We start from the raw sequence: 17,112 nt of genomic DNA, 5'->3' as shown, positions 1-17,112 counted from the left end.
AAAGCTCTTAATGCTTATTTTTAAACAGTTCTTAACTAGATGGCAAAACGGAGAGCAAACCATTATACTGCAAGGCTCTTAAAACTGAATGCTCTTTGGCTGCCATTTGTGTTCCACACTGGCCAATGTTGTAATCTTGCCCTTTTTAGCTATAGCACATCAATTAGTACAGTATTTTTGGACTGTTCAGACCCCAGTCCAACTCTGTGCATTCAACGTAACCCTGTTAAACAGCGACTTGTCAGGTCTAGTCATGTTAAGGAACGTGTGTCAGTCTTTAGATTGCTTTAGCACCTTGGAATAATTGATATCTTGGAAGACAGTGGCATGATCATGTGGGTTTTTTTTAGCTGTAACAAATCACCAAGGTCCTAATTCAGCAAAGCACTTCAGTCATATTAAAGTCAGTGTGCTTAAGTCCTGTGCTAAATCGTGACCCAAACTGAAGGCAGACAGTTGTACATGCAGCACATTCCTCTGGAGCAGCCTTCGTTGGGTGTGCTATACACTGCGAGAAATACACATTATTCTGGGCCCTACTGCTGGGAGGACTTATGGGGAGAAAGCTAGGGTTGGAGGCAAAGAGAGGGAGGGGAGATACAGAGACATTGTAATAGTAATAATCAATACACTGTTTAAAGGTGTCTAATTGTGACTTTATAATTGAGATGCCCAAGTGTGTAACATTTTGAAAAGAAAAGAAGTACTTCATAGGTTACTGCTTAAAGAACATGAGATAACTCCCATTGCTGAGATTTAAATAGTTCAAAATGAATTCAGTTGACCTGGGGGAATATGCTGTGATGTATTGTATAGAGGTGGAGATTTTTGGAGTGTTTAAAAAAACAACTACCACAACAGCTATTAAGAATTTTTTATTCTAGTTTTGCTGTTAAGGTCACCATTTTCATTCATGTCGGAGGTCAGCATAATAGAATAAATCAGAAGCTTGATCTGCTTTGCGGTATTAACTAAACATCAAAGAGCCACTACCTAGGCAGGAGGGGAAAAAACTGTGTTCTTTTTCTTCTGACCAACAAGACGTTCTATGCACTAGGTAGAACATCCATCTTTAAGAAACTGACATAAAATTTTTAAAGAAACTGTTGGCATTTGAAATGAAATGCACTGCTAGATATTCCTTTTTAATAATATTTTCTTTTACTCTAACCATAGCAGTTGCAATTGTTTTTAAATACTGTTTTTAGCAACTGTGAAAACAAATTATTGCAATAAAATAGCCTTTTAACTGTTTAGGTAATGACTGAGCATTTTAGCTGCTGTAGCTGTACTTATAGTTTGAAAAATAATGATATGCAGCAATAAAAAGAGATTCTCAAGTACAACACACAAAAGCTGTTTTTATATACTGTTTTTCATTAAGTCCCACTCCTCAACTTGGGTTTCCTTAGTATCCCTGCCAATAACAACACCTGCTAAGCGATTGTTGCCTGCCAGATCCTACATCTAATACAGTAATCTGTCCAGGCTGAAATAGTACAGGAAGACACAGAATTTAACAAAGCTTGATGCTCTGCACCCCCACTTCCCTCCACCTTCAGCAGTCTCTGCACCAGGGTGATTAAAGTCCAGAAACTCTGTGCAGTTATTTCATCAATTTCAGCTGTTATCAGAGTGGCAGCACCAACAACAGAAAAATCAATGCCCTAAAGCAGTAGGTACGGCCCCATTGTGACACTTTCATTTTTTTTCTTTTAAAATGTTTCAGATTCTTTATTTGCAGCCACTGTTGTTATGTAATCTGTTTACATGGAGAGAAATCAAAGTGAGTCTTAATGGGAGAGCCACTTAATAGAAATCTATTTTTATGGGGTGAAGGAGAGGGTTACCTCTCTGGCTTGTTTATATATATAATATGAATTCTTGTTGAGTCAGTCAGCATCTTTAAAAGGGAGAAAAAAAGCTATTTCTTGAAAGTAAAGGTTAATAATAATAAAAAGCCAGGCAGAATACTGGACACTGACACAATGATGGCCTTTATGATGATTAGATTAGAGAGGTGTGAGATACCCGTATTGTAAAACCCTTCAGTAGTGGAATTTGCAAAACTACAGGCCTTTAAAACAGATATTTCAAAAACAGAAACTCTAGGGAGAAATACTCCCTTATTACAAGGGTTATTACTGAATGGCTTAACTCTTTGGGGCAGGGACTGTGTTTGATGTTCTTGGACAGTGCCTAGCAGGTTATGTGCCCAATTGTAAATGCAAAGAACAGTACTCATTAAAGAAGCCAGCTTGGTGACTAGCATTCAGTACCCTGCAGCAAAAATGATACCTCGTCAAAAAATGGCAGAATGTGGGAATCTTGTCGTATCCAATCTTGGCATGAACAACTTTTTCTAATCAGAGCAAGTTGTTTTTAAATAGAAAGCGCAAACAGAGGAATTCCATAGAGTTTCCATCAGGAAAAGAAATCCTCCCACTACAATCCCTTCCTGATCTTTGCCCTGCATAATCATCTTTAGCAGCCAGAAGCACAGAGCTTAGACACGTCTTCATTCCTAATTGATGATGATGATGATATTAAGATTTAATCATTTACAATAAAGATAAATATTTTAAGATTACAACAAAATCAACACCATTCATAATTTGTTATTTTGATCTAATACACAATTAATTTTTAAGTCTACATTTTATAGAAAACAATGAAAGCAGCATGTTGAGCATTAAAAATGTAGATGGTTGAGCATATTCTTCCCTTTGCCTCATTACATGCTTTTGTCACCATAACCAGTAAGGCTCAGGCCCCTCCAAAAGCAAGAGATAGTGTCATCAAACAAAATCTAAAGTAAAACTTCTCTGGCAATTGACAAGGTCGGCGTTTCATTAGCTTGTTGGTTCAGTCATACAAATGGCAGTCCGAGGTGAAACACACTATGCGCACAGTGTTCCAGCTTTTTGTTCTTTCTTTCCTCACAGACTGCAGTCATGTTTAATTTGGAAACCGGGCTCCTTTGGCAAATTAGCAATTAGAACAATTTTGTGGGAATATGTATATGTGTCATTAGTTTTCCTGCAAATTAATAGCAGGAGCAGAGGTCAGGCAGAAATTTTCCACTTGACTGCAGCTCCTCTGTTGAGATTTGGCACTTTGTTTTGGAACAGCCACAGCTGCTCAAAGCCACAGTCTTCCTTTAGGAACTGTCTTTTAATTAGTTTACCTCATAGCCATTATTACAAATATTACTGCCTCCCCTCCTTGAAATAAAATTACTGTTTCTACAAAATATTCCAGTGACATCTTGCACCACTGCACATTGATGGTGGGGTCATTCGAATGCAGTGTTTAATCATTAGATCACCTCCATAAGCATCTCCTAATTAGAGTCCGTACAATACAATTTTATCTGGTAATTAGCTGAGATTGGCTGCTTCCTCTGTAGCTTATTAGTGGCAGCCCAGCAGTGGGTGTGAATCACAGTGTCATTTGTCAACCCCGTTAAAGCCCCTCTCTTTGCTCTTCCTCTCTTTCTGTATTTATTTCTAGTCGCTACCTACGCTGAAAGCGTAAAGAAATTAAACTCAATTCACATTTTTTAAGCAGAGAACATTGACCTTTGCAGAGTCTTTCTTTGCAGTTTTCTAGTAGAAACAGATTAAATGTTAAGTTTTTAAACAATTAAAAGGAATCTAATTCTTTCAAAATGGAGTAGTTTGGGCAGTAAAGATGAAACAGTATCAGTGATCTTTCCAACAGAAGAGAATGTCTCCTGAGCATGTGCTGTAGAGGGGCACTTAAAATTGATGCAGATTTCCTTGCAGTTATTGGACTGTTAAAATGTCCATTTAGAAACTGAGATTAAATACAGTAGATTGTATTTCATGGTGAGACCTGTCAGTTGTACTATTATGGTCATTATTACTCCTTTTATTATATGTAATAGATGGATAACAAGGGGACATAGCTATATGTGTACCCCTATCCAGTGTACTTAAATCTAAACAGGCCACAAAATGACTTGGTTTCACTCTCACACTATATTGTATAAAGAAAAGGAGTACTTGTGGCACCTTAGAGACGAACCAATTTATTTGAGCATAAGCTTTCGTGAGCTTCAGCTCACTTCATCGGATGCATTCAGTGGATGAAGTGAGCTGTAGCTCACGAAAGCTTATGCTCAAATAAATTGGTTCGTCTCTAAGGTGCCACAAGTACTCCTTTTTGCGAATACAGACTAACACGGCTGCTACTCTGAAACCTGTTATATTGTATAAGTAATATTTAAAAACATGAACCACACCCTTTTAAATACTAACATAGCAGGTACTTTGAGCTGTATTTATTGGTTCACTTCATTGCATGACTCTTCAAGAACTCAGGACATATATTTTATTGCCTTTTCTAGTCTCCTTCGTCCTCTCCCCCACCGGGATCATATAATCCTGCATTTCCTTGAAGTGTTAAATATTTTCCATTCTGAGAAGAGACTTTCTAGCTTCATGAAGAGATGTGTGTTTTCAGATCTGCTTCTCACAAACTCATTTGTTTGGATCAGTACTTGAACTGACAGTATATACAGTTCCATCTACATAACACTTCCCTGTGTTATGCTGTTGGGGCAAACATTTCCTTGAGCTTTCTGTACTTCACATTCAAAACAGAGACGCAGGAACAGTTTGTTTTGTTCACTTGAACCCTTCTTGTGGGTTATTGGCGTATTGTGTTGATATCCGTTCTATAACATTAGAAAGCTTTTTTGCCCCTCCAAGTTTGTTTTGGACAAATTCTGTTATTTATTTTTTATAAGAGAGCAATTACTGGTAGCTACTAATGTTTGAGACATGCTAATGTGAGTGTTCTTATCTCGTTACTTTCATGTCAAGAACAATAATAAGGAGTCCTATGGATGTTTTGGGGCATGTCTTTACAAGAACGGCCATACTGGCTCAGACCAAAGGTCCATCTAGCCCAATATCCTGTCTTCCGACAGCAGCCAATGCCAGGCGCATGCCTCAGCTTCATTTGGCAGTGTTTAATGTCAGGCAAAGAATATTAATTGCAAATAAACAGAGTGAAATCCTGGCCCCTTTGAAATAAATGGGATTTTGCCATTGATTTCACTGGCGCCAGCATTTCACCCAGAATATTGTTCACAATAATGCTTCAAGGCAAGTAATGTGGAAGTACTGGAAGGAGCCCTTTTCTCAGGCCCCCTTTCTGATGGAGCAGTTTGGGATCATATTGTTTATTTAAAGTACTTCAAGAATGACCCATTACAATGAAGCATCTTGTTTTGAATGGTGCCCAAAGAAAGGGTTCATGATACACATGCACACTGATAAAATAAATAGAAGTGCATGTTTAAAACATTTATATATGGTTATCCGTTCTTGGGGAAGTCACATTTTAAAGCCTGCTTGTGGCTAGCTGTCATTTTATTACATGCTTGTAAGTTTCTGCAGGTAGCACAATTGCATTCCACACCAAGGAGAGAAAAGAACTGTGTCATTTTTTGCTGGGCTTAATGACTGCAGTATTTCATGCAGTGTGATTAATTAAATTATTCCGGGGTTAACCCATTCTGGGATTTGCGTTTAAAATGGATGAATGGAAAAAGCCCAAATGTTGTACTGATCTTCCATTTCTTCCTAGTGCATTCCTAACAAAGCATTGTCTTTATTTAAAACCTGATATGTTTGAAGAAATATCCAAAAACAGATCAGTTGAAGAATATTAACTCGTAAATAAGAGATGTGTGGGCTTTAGATGCAAAACAATGGAACAAAAATAAAATACTAAAATGAATATATACAATGAGGTGTTTGAAAATTGTGGATTTTTGTCCTAAATCTTCAAAGCTTGAGAGCAAGCATTTTTGTATACTGGGTTACGATATTTTTTTTTAAATATATCATATAGACATTTATGCATTCATCCTCCTGTCATGGATTTTAAAGGAGGTGTTACAGCAAAAAAAGTATTTAAGATACATTCTCTCCATTTAATGGTTGCAAACACTATTAAATCTGGAAACGATTTTCATAATCCTTAATTTGCAAGAAACATAATTTCTAATAAAGTTTTCCTCACCCTCTTTTCTCTCCCCCCCAACAGCTGAATCTGGTATCAAGTGTTACACTGTCAAAGACTGCCTCTGAGGCTTCTCCACAGAGCTTACCTCATACTCCAACCACCCCAACTACACCCATCACTCCTGTCATCCAGGGACCTTCTGTCATCACTACCACCAGCATGCACAACGTTGAACCAATCAGGAGGCGGTGTCCTAATAAATACAATGTGGCCATTTCTTCAGGTAAATGACTGTCGATGGCAAAGGCCATTATTTGTTTTCTCTTGGAAATTGCAAAGGAGGCTTTGATTCTGATATTAACAGAACAATTGTTCTTATTTAGCAGATCTTGCTCAGAACCAAGAATTTTATAAGAACGCAGAGGTTAGACCACCATTCACGTATGCATCTTTAATTAGGCAGGTAAGTAATGTTCTCGAAAACCACATTTCACTCAAAAATTGTCTCTATATGTCCACCCTATAGATTAAATAGATTTAGAACCCTTTAATATGCAGGCATGCTCAAACCTTTTCTATAAGGGTTTTGAGAACTGCAATATATAACATAATTGCTTTTGATTAAGTATTACAATACGATGTGATTATTAGGAAATTCATTTCACACAACAGTGAAAATGAGCCTGTTTAAAGATGGCAAGTCAATTATCACAAGCTACAGTAATCTCTGATCCCTAGAATTAATCTGAGCTCTAAATAATTACTGAGCTTTAATCAGCTAGTGAAATGTTTTGCATTTCTCTTTGATTCTGCTTTATGAATGACTAATAAATTAATATTTCTGTAAGGAAACAGAAATAAAAACTCAAAACAATTAGATAATTCCATTCTGAATCTTGCCATTGAACTGTTAAATACAGCCATTAATCTTAGAACACATTGTGAAACTCTCCTCTGGATTTTAGCTCCAAATCTCTCTTTTTTTTTTAATCCGTTAAGGTAAAAGTGTAGGTGTGTTTGCTGAGAGTTTTGTCATAAATCATCATGCATTTTATTTGCTTCACAAGGCTATCCTCGAATCTCCAGAAAAGCAACTAACACTAAATGAAATCTACAACTGGTTCACACGAATGTTTGCTTACTTCAGACGCAATGCAGCGACATGGAAGGTAAGGTTTGCACCATGTATGCCTCTTGCCTTTGATATTAGACATGTACAGAACAGACATTGCTGATGACATAACAAATTGTAACGGCATATGGACATTAAAATGTAGATAGGCTGTTTTGACACACACAGGGTGTCTTATCCGCAGGAACAATTTGATATTTGGCAGAAAAATTCTTCTGCCTTTGAAAACCACTAATTGAATCTCCATTATTGGCTTTTATGTTCTGTGATTATGCCACCAGTTGATCTGTGTGGCTTCTCCTAGAAGTGAAAGTCTAGCTTTTCAGCAGGAACGTATAGGAAAAAAGTGTGAAGATATTGTGTCAGTTACACAGCTTGTTAGTTACACAGCTCTTCATTTTTCTAGTTGTGTGACCACAACAGCCATCTTTTCTGGGGATGTATAGACAAGTTATTTCTCAGTCACTTAGTACCTCACTAAATTAACCTTCAAACTTGTTATAACCTTCACTGGTTTATTATGGCACCAAATATAAATTAATTTGGCATAATACTAAAGCAGCAAGCCAAGAAAAAAACATTTAATCTAACAGATACAAGAAACTAAAAATTGAATGCCTTAAATTCTTACAGTAGGGTTCTGTGGTTCAGTTAGGTGTTTTTTATATAGTTTCCATTTTCACGGCTACCCCTTTCCCTTGTGTGAGCTGTTATCATAGCAACTTATCCACAGTAGCCTCTAGAGCTAGTGTGATTACTACTGGATGACTCAAATAACAGGATCTTACACTGGAGTAAAAATTATATCTCGGTGCTTGTAGTCTCTGTTGGTCCAGGTAACCCAGTAGTTCTTGAACAAATTGCCTCCATTTATCAGCAGGTCTGATAAATGTCCCTTATACCTGCTGTTTTCTTTCATTTCTTCTCCCTTTGCCTTTCTTATTCTAAAACTCAGGACAGTTCCTTCAAAGGATGGAGTTGGAGAGGTCTTCTGCTTCAGTGGTTCATTGGAAAGTTTATTGTATTTCACGTGTGTGCTCCTCAGTGTTCCATTGCCTTTCATTCAAATGCCTTGGGGCAAATTTGTAAATTTCAGTACCACCTATCACACCTCAGTCATCTGTACCTAGGAAATGCTCTGAGATTGGTGCTTTGATTTCTGCACCTTAGTTGAATAAGTTGAGCAGTGTTTCATCTGCAGCTTCCTAAGTATTAAAAAAGAAAATGAATTTTCCTGAATTAAAGTTCTTTTCAAGGGCGTTTTGACAACGTTGTTATAGAAAAACAGTTTGGTGTCAGAACGCTTTTAGTGGTGTACACTTCTTTAAATATTACAGAACCAGCGTGTTCCTGATTTTAAAATGAAGTGTACACATTTGGATATATACGTTATATTCATATGTAAAGTGGAACCTTCTTATAGTCAACCTGTTCTAGACATGAAAAAACTTCTTTACAACTGAGTTCTGCTATCCAGAGCTTGCTTTTTTAAAAGCTCTAGTTTTCAGTTGTCTTTTAGTCCGTTGAGCAAGGTTCTTCTTCACACACCTATCTCAAACACCCCCCATCTTCTGTGGCTATGGCAGCCCTACAAGAGATACGTTTGTCTCCTGCTGCTTGAGTGACTCCAGCGGGACTTTTCCATAGCTGCAGGAGAAAGGGCTCTAGCAAGAATCCTCTTTGATTCTTGCCTGCAGCTATGAGGGCGGCACCTGGCTAGTCATCTCAACAGTGAACATGGCCACTTTTTGGAACTGGTTTTGTGCAGTATATAAGATCCGCTCTAGAGGCTCACAAAAGTCTCGGGCAGTGAGAGTCATGCTTGCAGCTCATGGAGTATGCGGGAACCTGATGACAAAAGAGGAGCCTATGGCAGAGGAGGCAGAGAGATATCTTACTGGAGACTCCCACAGCTACAAAGGAGAAAAGGTGCATCCCAGGGAGACCTTTGTCCTTGTGAGCACACCAGGGACCCCCTAATACTAGGTGTTAAGTGTGCGCTCTTACAAAGTATGAACAGTAGGTTCCATCGCTACTGGCAAAATGGATGTCCACTTGAAGTAATTTGGGGCCTTCGTGCTGATGGCTGCTCAGATTAATGCCAGCCTTCAATGACCGCAGGCGGCTGAAAACACAGCCCAGGACTGGTTTGACATGAAGCTGCTCGGGTTCTTCACAAGCCCAAAGGTCTGACTGAAGAATCAGCATAAATCTGAATTTGTGCTTTTGTGGTTCAGGCCCATCTTCAGTAAATGCTCAAATATCACTCTGGCCAGCTTCTTCAATATTAGTCACTGTGTAGGGTAAGGATCTGGAGTGGGTGAGTACACCTGAGATCTTCTTAAAAAACAAAACAAAACAGGAAACTTATAAATGAAAAGAACTTATAAATGAAACACTTCGCCAAATGCAGTACAGCAGCATCTGAGCAGTTATTAAAAGAACAAACCCTTTCATTTAATACATTCAAGCATGTTCAGGGTAATTTTTTCTGAAAAAGTGGCTTGCATACAAATGTTTTTTAACAAGGTAAATATATAATCTTACAATAATAGTGCCTCATTTTTCTGTTAAGCAGAGCGCTAGAAGAACATTCTCAACTGGTTCTGACAGGTCAGAGGCAATGTCTGTTTGTTTGCTTGGTTGTTTTTTGGAGTAGTAATCTGCTGGAACTGAATTGTAGCTAGGAGGCAGAAGATGCAGGTGTGGCTTTGAAATGTTGGGGGTATTATTCAGATAAAACTGTTAACTAGAAAGAATCCAGAAGCAGGAAAACCAAAAACAACCATCCTCTATAAACTCACTAATCAGGTGGTCATATATAAACATGGAAAGCTAAGACATCTTTCCCCAAACACTGTACAACTATTTGATTTATCTTTGTAAGTATATTCAGTCAAAGCCAGATCCAGTCCTCCTAAAAGTCAATGGCAGGACTCCCATTGGCTTCACTACAGCAGGATCAGATCATAAATGATTTTTCCAGCATTACACTTATTTAAAGAAGAATGCAGATAATTCTGTTCAATTGTTTATACAGAGACTGTTTACAAACTCAACACATCCATTTTTCTGAATTTTTCTGTCTGCATTTTATCAATTGCTACATTAGGCTACAGTATTGCATTTCGCTATGGGGAATATTTGTAACCGTTTGCAAAACTGATCCAAAATCTATCATCATTATTTTATATTCTGTTACAAACTTGAAAATGTTCCCATTTGCACCTGAAACTTTGCTTGGGTTACACAGATTTAAACCCCTGTCCTGTGTCAGGTTCCCTTAGCAGGCCACTCTGCCAATCAGTAGGACTCTGTTTGCTGATCCCAGTGTAGGAGCAGGGAGTCTGACTGAGTGCAGATGAAGTCAGCCTGGTTTCTATTGAAAAGCATGAGAAAAATGTGCATTTTCACATGTTTTCAATGTCGAAAAGAGCCATTGTGCCCAACATTATACACACAATGAAATGGGGAGGGTACAAAAAGTTAGACCCCAAACAAATATTGACAGGTTTCAGAGTAGCAGCCGTGTTAGTCTGTATTCGCAAAACGAAGAGGAGGACTTGTGGCAGCTTAGAGACTAGCAAATTTATTTGAGCATAAGCTTTCATGAGCTACAGCTCACCTCATCGGATGAAGTTAGTCTCTAAGGTGCCACAAGTACTCCTCTTCTTCAAACAAATATTGTGACTTTCTCAGAGATTCAGCATCACCCCCTGCCTTGTTCAGAAGAAAAAGTCATCCAAGACTGATTTCCCCATGAGCTCACAAACAGATCAGTGTGGTGACAAAGTAGAGAAGCTTAAGAAGTATGTGGACTTAGCACTGCGGAAATGTGACATGCCCCTTAAGCACGGGGTCGAGTACGTAAGGCAATATTCACATTGTGCTGACCTGTTAAGAAGAGAGTCCATATGCTGGATCGTTGCTATTGTGTGTGGATAGGTTATGGGGAGATGCTAGCTACACAGCGAAACTGCCTAGCAAAAGTAACAAAAGGCTCCCAGATGCACACACGCTGCCTCTTAATTTACATGACAAAGGCACTCTGCATAACCTTTGTTTGCACAGTGATTTAGACATTCCTGATTAGAACTCCTTTCATCATCCAGACCTGATGTTCGGAAACAATGTGTTTAGTCTCCTGGTTGCCTCGACTCATGCCTATGTGTTTGGCATAGTGCCTACTAACAAGTCAACCAGATTGACTAAATCAGTGATGCCAAGGCTGATGGATTTAGTTTCTTTGCCTGCATGTTTCCAGCAAATGGAAACCACTCCCCTTCTTCTGGTTACTGATTCTCTTTCAGTGGCAATGCCCTGGCACTAGAGAACAAGCTTCATTACAAATCTGAGTGGCTTTACCGCTGTGTAGTTGCTCGCAAAACTGGGGGTGGCACACACTTGCTAATGAACAAGGTATTCAGTGCCCTTTCGGGCAGAGCAAAGACATAAAAGACACAGTTGATTGTGTCTGCATGAGAAGTGTCTTACTGAGTCAGGCTTCGGCCAAAGTCAGAAGATGTAAGTGATCTGCTGAGTCCATCCTGCAGAAGGACTGGATTACATCCAACAGAATTGGGTCTGACCATCAGAAACCTTCGTTTGGGATTGCCCAATAAAGGAGCCTAGCAACTATAAGGAAAAAAAACATGTGTCTCTACTTGTGGAGAGATTATCACTTTGTTTCTGAGAGCCCTCCTCAGGCGTGTACTTGGCAGAAGCTCAGTTCAATCAGTACAGTATCCTGCCAGAAATGAGAGCCAACTTCCATATATGAGCATGCAGTGGAAGACATGACTTGGTGCACTGGGCTTCTCACTAGGGTGCTGCTAACCCTCTGAGCCCCTATTCCATACACTTGGTGTGAAAAGAGGTTCAGCACCTGATTCACATTAGTCCAGCTGTGGGAAACCCCAGAAACCCCAGCCCCAATGCCTCTTTGCCAAATTGAGTCCTCTGTAGTTACATGAAATTCTCTCTCTGGTCTTTTAAACTGTTTTATTTTTCCAGGAGTGGATACGTTTCCGTTACAAACTGTGTACTTGTTTTGAAAATATCTTAACAATGTTACTGTAACTGTATATGAAATATGCTGTTACCTGATGTGTGTACATAAAATGATGGAGGTTCTCATTCCCACCGTGAATAATTGACATGACAAAATAACTTGAATTCCTAATCTCAGGTTTGAGATTTTATTTTTATCTTTGCAAAATAAGATCTTAAACGTGTAAAGATCTGGTTTGTTGGGAAAGGAGGGTGAGGGTTGGGTGCGGGGAGCGGAGTTATCTTTGCAAATAAGGACTGTCAAGCTGACTATGCTGCTGTTCTTGGACAATGATGAGTATTTTCTCATAGAAAGTTTTTGAATGTTTTCTCTTTTATACTTGCTGCAGAATGCAGTGCGTCATAATCTTAGTCTTCACAAGTGTTTTGTGCGAGTAGAAAACGTTAAAGGGGCAGTATGGACAGTGGATGAACTAGAGTTCCAAAAACGAAGGCCACAAAAGATCAGTGGGTATGTCCACCATGTTTGAACTTCTTAGCCTAGCTTGGATCATGCTTACAGTTTAACGTAGAGGCTTTTGGCTGCTAGATGGTGTTAGACCAACACAGGTGGTTTCACATTGTTTCAGTTAAGGGAAACAAAGAAAAGCATCTCATCACTACTGTTTGTATGCCCACCAGTTCCCTTGCCCCTGCTTGCTTGGTGTTTGTTGCATCACATGCTAGTAGCTTTTAGGTGGCAATGCATATTAACCCTCACAAACCATTTGCTTATGCTTATTGCATTTTATTTTCTTTTTTCCTTTTCCCTGTATTTGATGTCTGTTCTGTCCCCAATCCCGTGTCCCTTTGTTTCCACTTCATCTCCTTTGCTGCTGCTCTTGTCCCAGGGTGCCATTCGCACCAACCTCTCACTGCATAAGTGCTTTATCAGAGTAGAGGATGAGTTTGGGTCCTTTTGGACTGTTGATGATGAAGAGTTTAAACGTGGCCGTCATATTCAACGAGGCCGTCCTCGAAAATTCTGCCCTGATGAAAACTTTGGCGAGCTTGTTGCACAGTAAGAGCTTTTACTTGCTTTTATTTTTTTTCTGCTGTTGCTTTGCTTTGCATGATCTACCCATCTCATGTAGACTTGCATTTCATGAAACTGTGACCTCACCTTTGTTGCAAAAGAAACTAAATGTTGTGGGTTTATATATGTGTTGCACTTGTTCCTGCCCTAATAATGCAATTGCCTATGATAATGCTTCTTTGACATTTGTTGTAATTTTGTTTATAATGCAATGTAGACTAAAAGGTACTGCTCCTAGAGCAGATACACTGTACAGTTGATTATCAAGAAGGTTTTTAGGTAAACTAGATTTAGATTGTTTCCTGTTAGATTCAGTCATATGCTTTGTTTCACAATTCTTAGCACAGAAATACAAGTTGATATTCCTCAAATGAATAGCTGAAATGCCCCAAAGCGTTTTGACAATGATTACTACAGTTGGACCTGTAGTAAAGATTACAAACAACAAACCACTCTCTTTCTGAAATGATCACTTTAAAATATTCTGAAAGTTCCAAGGCAATTTTGTTTCCCCTTTAGTTGAAGACCACCTGTCCAGGGCAATTGATTTTTGCTGGTCTCAAGGGTGGTCAGTTTAAGACAGTTATCGCTGTGTTCTGTTTCAAAACAGAAACAAAATTGTATTGTGGATGAGGTACGTTTTTGGGGTTTTCTGCTCTGAACCTTCCCTGGCTTGTACTTTCAGCAAGATTTTTCAAAAGTGATCTTGGGGGTGTGGGTTTTGTGTCTCCAGCCGAGACAGTGTGCTCAGCACGTTCTGTAAATCAGGCCCCTTTTATAAACCTTGGCTACAAAGGTACTGTGGGTATTCTAAAGTAATGGTTCAAAGAACCACAGTGGGATACTTTTTTATGAGTGCTCCCTGACTCAGAGTGGCATCTTTTAATGTTCCCTAACACTTCATTCGAGTGCCATAATATCTGCTGTTCCACCTCCCCTCCATCGCCCACAACAAAAATGCTTTGGGCTATAGGATAGCCAAGCACTCTACTGTGCTGTCGGAGATTTGTCCAGCAGGAAACAATACAACTCTGAAAGCAAGAATTCTGAAGTTCCTACTTATCAAAATTCTACTGTGCAGCTATGGATGACAGTGATGCCAGCTACTACATAAGTCAGCCAGTGTACGAGTTAAGAGTCCCTAATGCTTTTAATGGGGATCTTATTATGGACCTTTATGTAGTAACTGACTTTTGGATAGGAAGAATTTTGGAAAAATTCTGTTGGGTACACAGCTAAGTAGAAAACCAATGCCAATATATACTATTTCAACAGGGCATTAGAACATGAGATGCTGTAGCTGTTAGAGACTTCAGTAGTGGTCTTCCATATTTAATAAAGGCAAATGCAAATATGGTAGCCATACAACTGAAGTATAAAAGTTTAAAAAACAGAAGAGAACTTTTCCGGCAAACAGCGCAGTCTGTAGATTTCTGGTGTGGGAGGAAACATAACATGATGGAACACCCTAAGATGAGTAGTTTGCACTTACCTCTACTTTTTATGTTTTTCTTATGCAGTAACCCTTCTCTTATTAAAAACATACAGACCAGCCACACCTACTGCACACCTCTCAATGCTGCTTTACAGGTAAGATTAATGACTGTAGCAAATACGCAACAGAGGCATGTGTCTTCCCCACTCATTTCAAAATATATTAGCCTTGCTCTAATTAGATATTAAATTTTAATTCCGTTAAACTTTTTTCTTAAGTGCATAAAGCATCATCGTCCCTGGAGGCAAACACATATCAGGCTGCTTCAGCATTAGCTAGATGCTTAGCATTTTGAATATTGTGGCAAAAAAATTAAAAGTTCACTTATTAATATTTATCAGCAGTATCATAATTTCCATCCTCTTATTTCAGAATTTCACTTGAGGCAAAAATACCACAAGTGTAATTACTCTAGCACAGCTATTAATGTGCTGAATGATAGGATACTGTGTCACATGACCTTCTATTGTTCATGGCTTTAAAGGGAAAGCAGATCATTTCTCCCCCCGACCCCCACCTTCTTTTAAGGACTATTTTTTTCATATTTTTCTGTTGTTGTTAAATAACAAAGGTCTAGTTCACTTTGTAAAGAAGAAGAGAGATGTCAGAAATTATAAAGAATATTTAGATATTTCAAATACAGCAATGATGTGCAATATATATGTATATAAGCATATGTGCACAATATAAATTTGTGTGTGTATCTGAAACATCTTTTGTGTGTTACACAAAAGAAATACGTTTTCCTCATTCTTTCTCTGTGCAACTTTCTAATAAAATTATTGTGTCTGGCTCAAATGTCCCTAGTGAAGTCAGTATTCATTATAAGAACCACTGACATAAGTGACAAGCATTTTTGTATTTTGCCTACTGATTACTATGTGTTTTCACACCTCTTCCACACTGTTTCCCCAGTCACTACAAAGGCCTTACTTAATCTTGCCATGACATCCTCACATGCAGTAGCTAAGTTCTGCAAGGTAGCCAATGATTGCACGACAGAGCTCCAAACATCCATAGAAAGCCTTCCCAAGACGTTCATCAAAGGTTAAACTTAGTGCAGTGGATTACATGTCATGTTTGGGCAATTAAATGTTGTGGAAGATTTACTAGCTTTGCAATTTAAGCAATTTATTTTTTTTTAAAACCAAGAAAACAGATTAATAGGAGAGAAATGACACTGTGCATTTCTCCTAATTATTTCAGTTAATGCAGTAACTTCTGAAAAGCAAATGAAAACATGTGTAAATGACTCAACTGTAAATACCGTTCATTAGTAACTTATTTTCCCGTGAGCCTTGTGAAGTGTGATTTTTAAAGACTGCTTTGTCTATTGAATAGTGTTAAGATTACAGGCACCTTTTTACATTCATGAGGCTGAAAGGCAAAAATGAAATGGTCCTGCATTCCTTCAGATTCTGTTAACTATGTGACTAATTTCAGTTAATATGCTTATCATACAGAACTGTTCATGTCTTCTTTCTAAAACATGTGGTGGTGCTGTTGTTGACATCTTCCATTCTTGTCTTTTGTGAGACCCTCAAAACTATTTTCATTTTCCAGTTTTTTCTAGGGAGTAACGTGTGTTTGTATTCTCCAATAACACTAGATAAGCCACTCGATTCAGATGAGAATCTGGACAGGTTTTGCTAAAGCTTTTGAGTTTTGTCAGTAAACAGGGTCACAAGAGAACTTTGTGCTAATTAAATACAAGGTTCTATTAGGGTTAAAATATTCCAGCAGGCTCCTTCCCCCTCCCCCGCCCCCTTGTCAGACAATTTCTAGCTACTAGCAAAAAAACGTACATCTCATGGTCTTCTGCAAAAATTGTGGCATGTTCTCTACTGTTCAAAAGGACTCTGAGCAGTTACGACAAAGAAAAAATATCATTGGCTTAACATACTGTTTGATGCATAAGATAACACGTGTCAAGTGACATGGTTTGTATAATAAACTTCCTAGTCTATGATACGATTTTCCTGTCTGTGGACATGTTGAGCCAAATTGTCACTTATTGACTAGAAATGTGCCCTCTCTGGCTTTGGGCATATCCTGTAGCATGTGTACACCTGCCCATTGTATGCACTCACAAGTTTGGTGGGCTCCTGTTTTGAGGCCTACAGAAAATCTGATGTTATGTGCCTCAAAAAAATGTCAGGATTTTCTTCTCTCCAGGTGGTAGTGGTGCCTCCTCAGCTGCACCCACACACCTCTGACATTTCTGATATCTGCTTCCCCTCATGGGCAGGGAGAAGAAGCCCTTTTCTCTTCCCCTCTCTGTGCATGGAGGGTATAGGGATTCCAGTTCTCATCCCGGGGGAGACCCAGAAGCATTTTTCCCTGTCCTGGCAGTGTTGGTTGGTCGGTCTCCCAGAAGATCCAGTGCCTCCACTCTGTTTT

General features: G+C 38.8%; 1 protein-coding gene across 15 annotated transcripts in view; it reads left to right on the top strand.

Moving 5' to 3' along the window:
• Positions 1–17,112, top strand: part of FOXP1 (forkhead box P1) — a 494,495-nt gene that overhangs the window by 464,813 nt on the left and 12,570 nt on the right. For all 15 annotated transcript variants that reach the window (XM_084634567.1, XM_084634565.1, XM_084634566.1 and 12 more), the window contains 5 exons: positions 6,082–6,283; positions 6,384–6,463; positions 7,068–7,169; positions 12,532–12,653; positions 14,738–14,807. In XM_084634567.1, the coding sequence (XP_084490693.1) occupies positions 6,082–6,283; positions 6,384–6,463; positions 7,068–7,169; positions 12,532–12,653; positions 14,738–14,807 (576 nt within the window). The remainder of the gene's footprint in view (positions 1–6,081; positions 6,284–6,383; positions 6,464–7,067; positions 7,170–12,531; positions 12,654–14,737; positions 14,808–17,112) is intronic.

The sequence above is a fragment of the Lepidochelys olivacea genome (assembly GCF_965140295.1).
Source record: "Lepidochelys olivacea isolate rLepOli2 genome assembly, chromosome: 7".
NCBI lineage: Eukaryota > Metazoa > Chordata > Testudines > Cheloniidae > Lepidochelys > Lepidochelys olivacea.
This window is presented reverse-complemented; position numbering and strand designations above follow the sequence as displayed.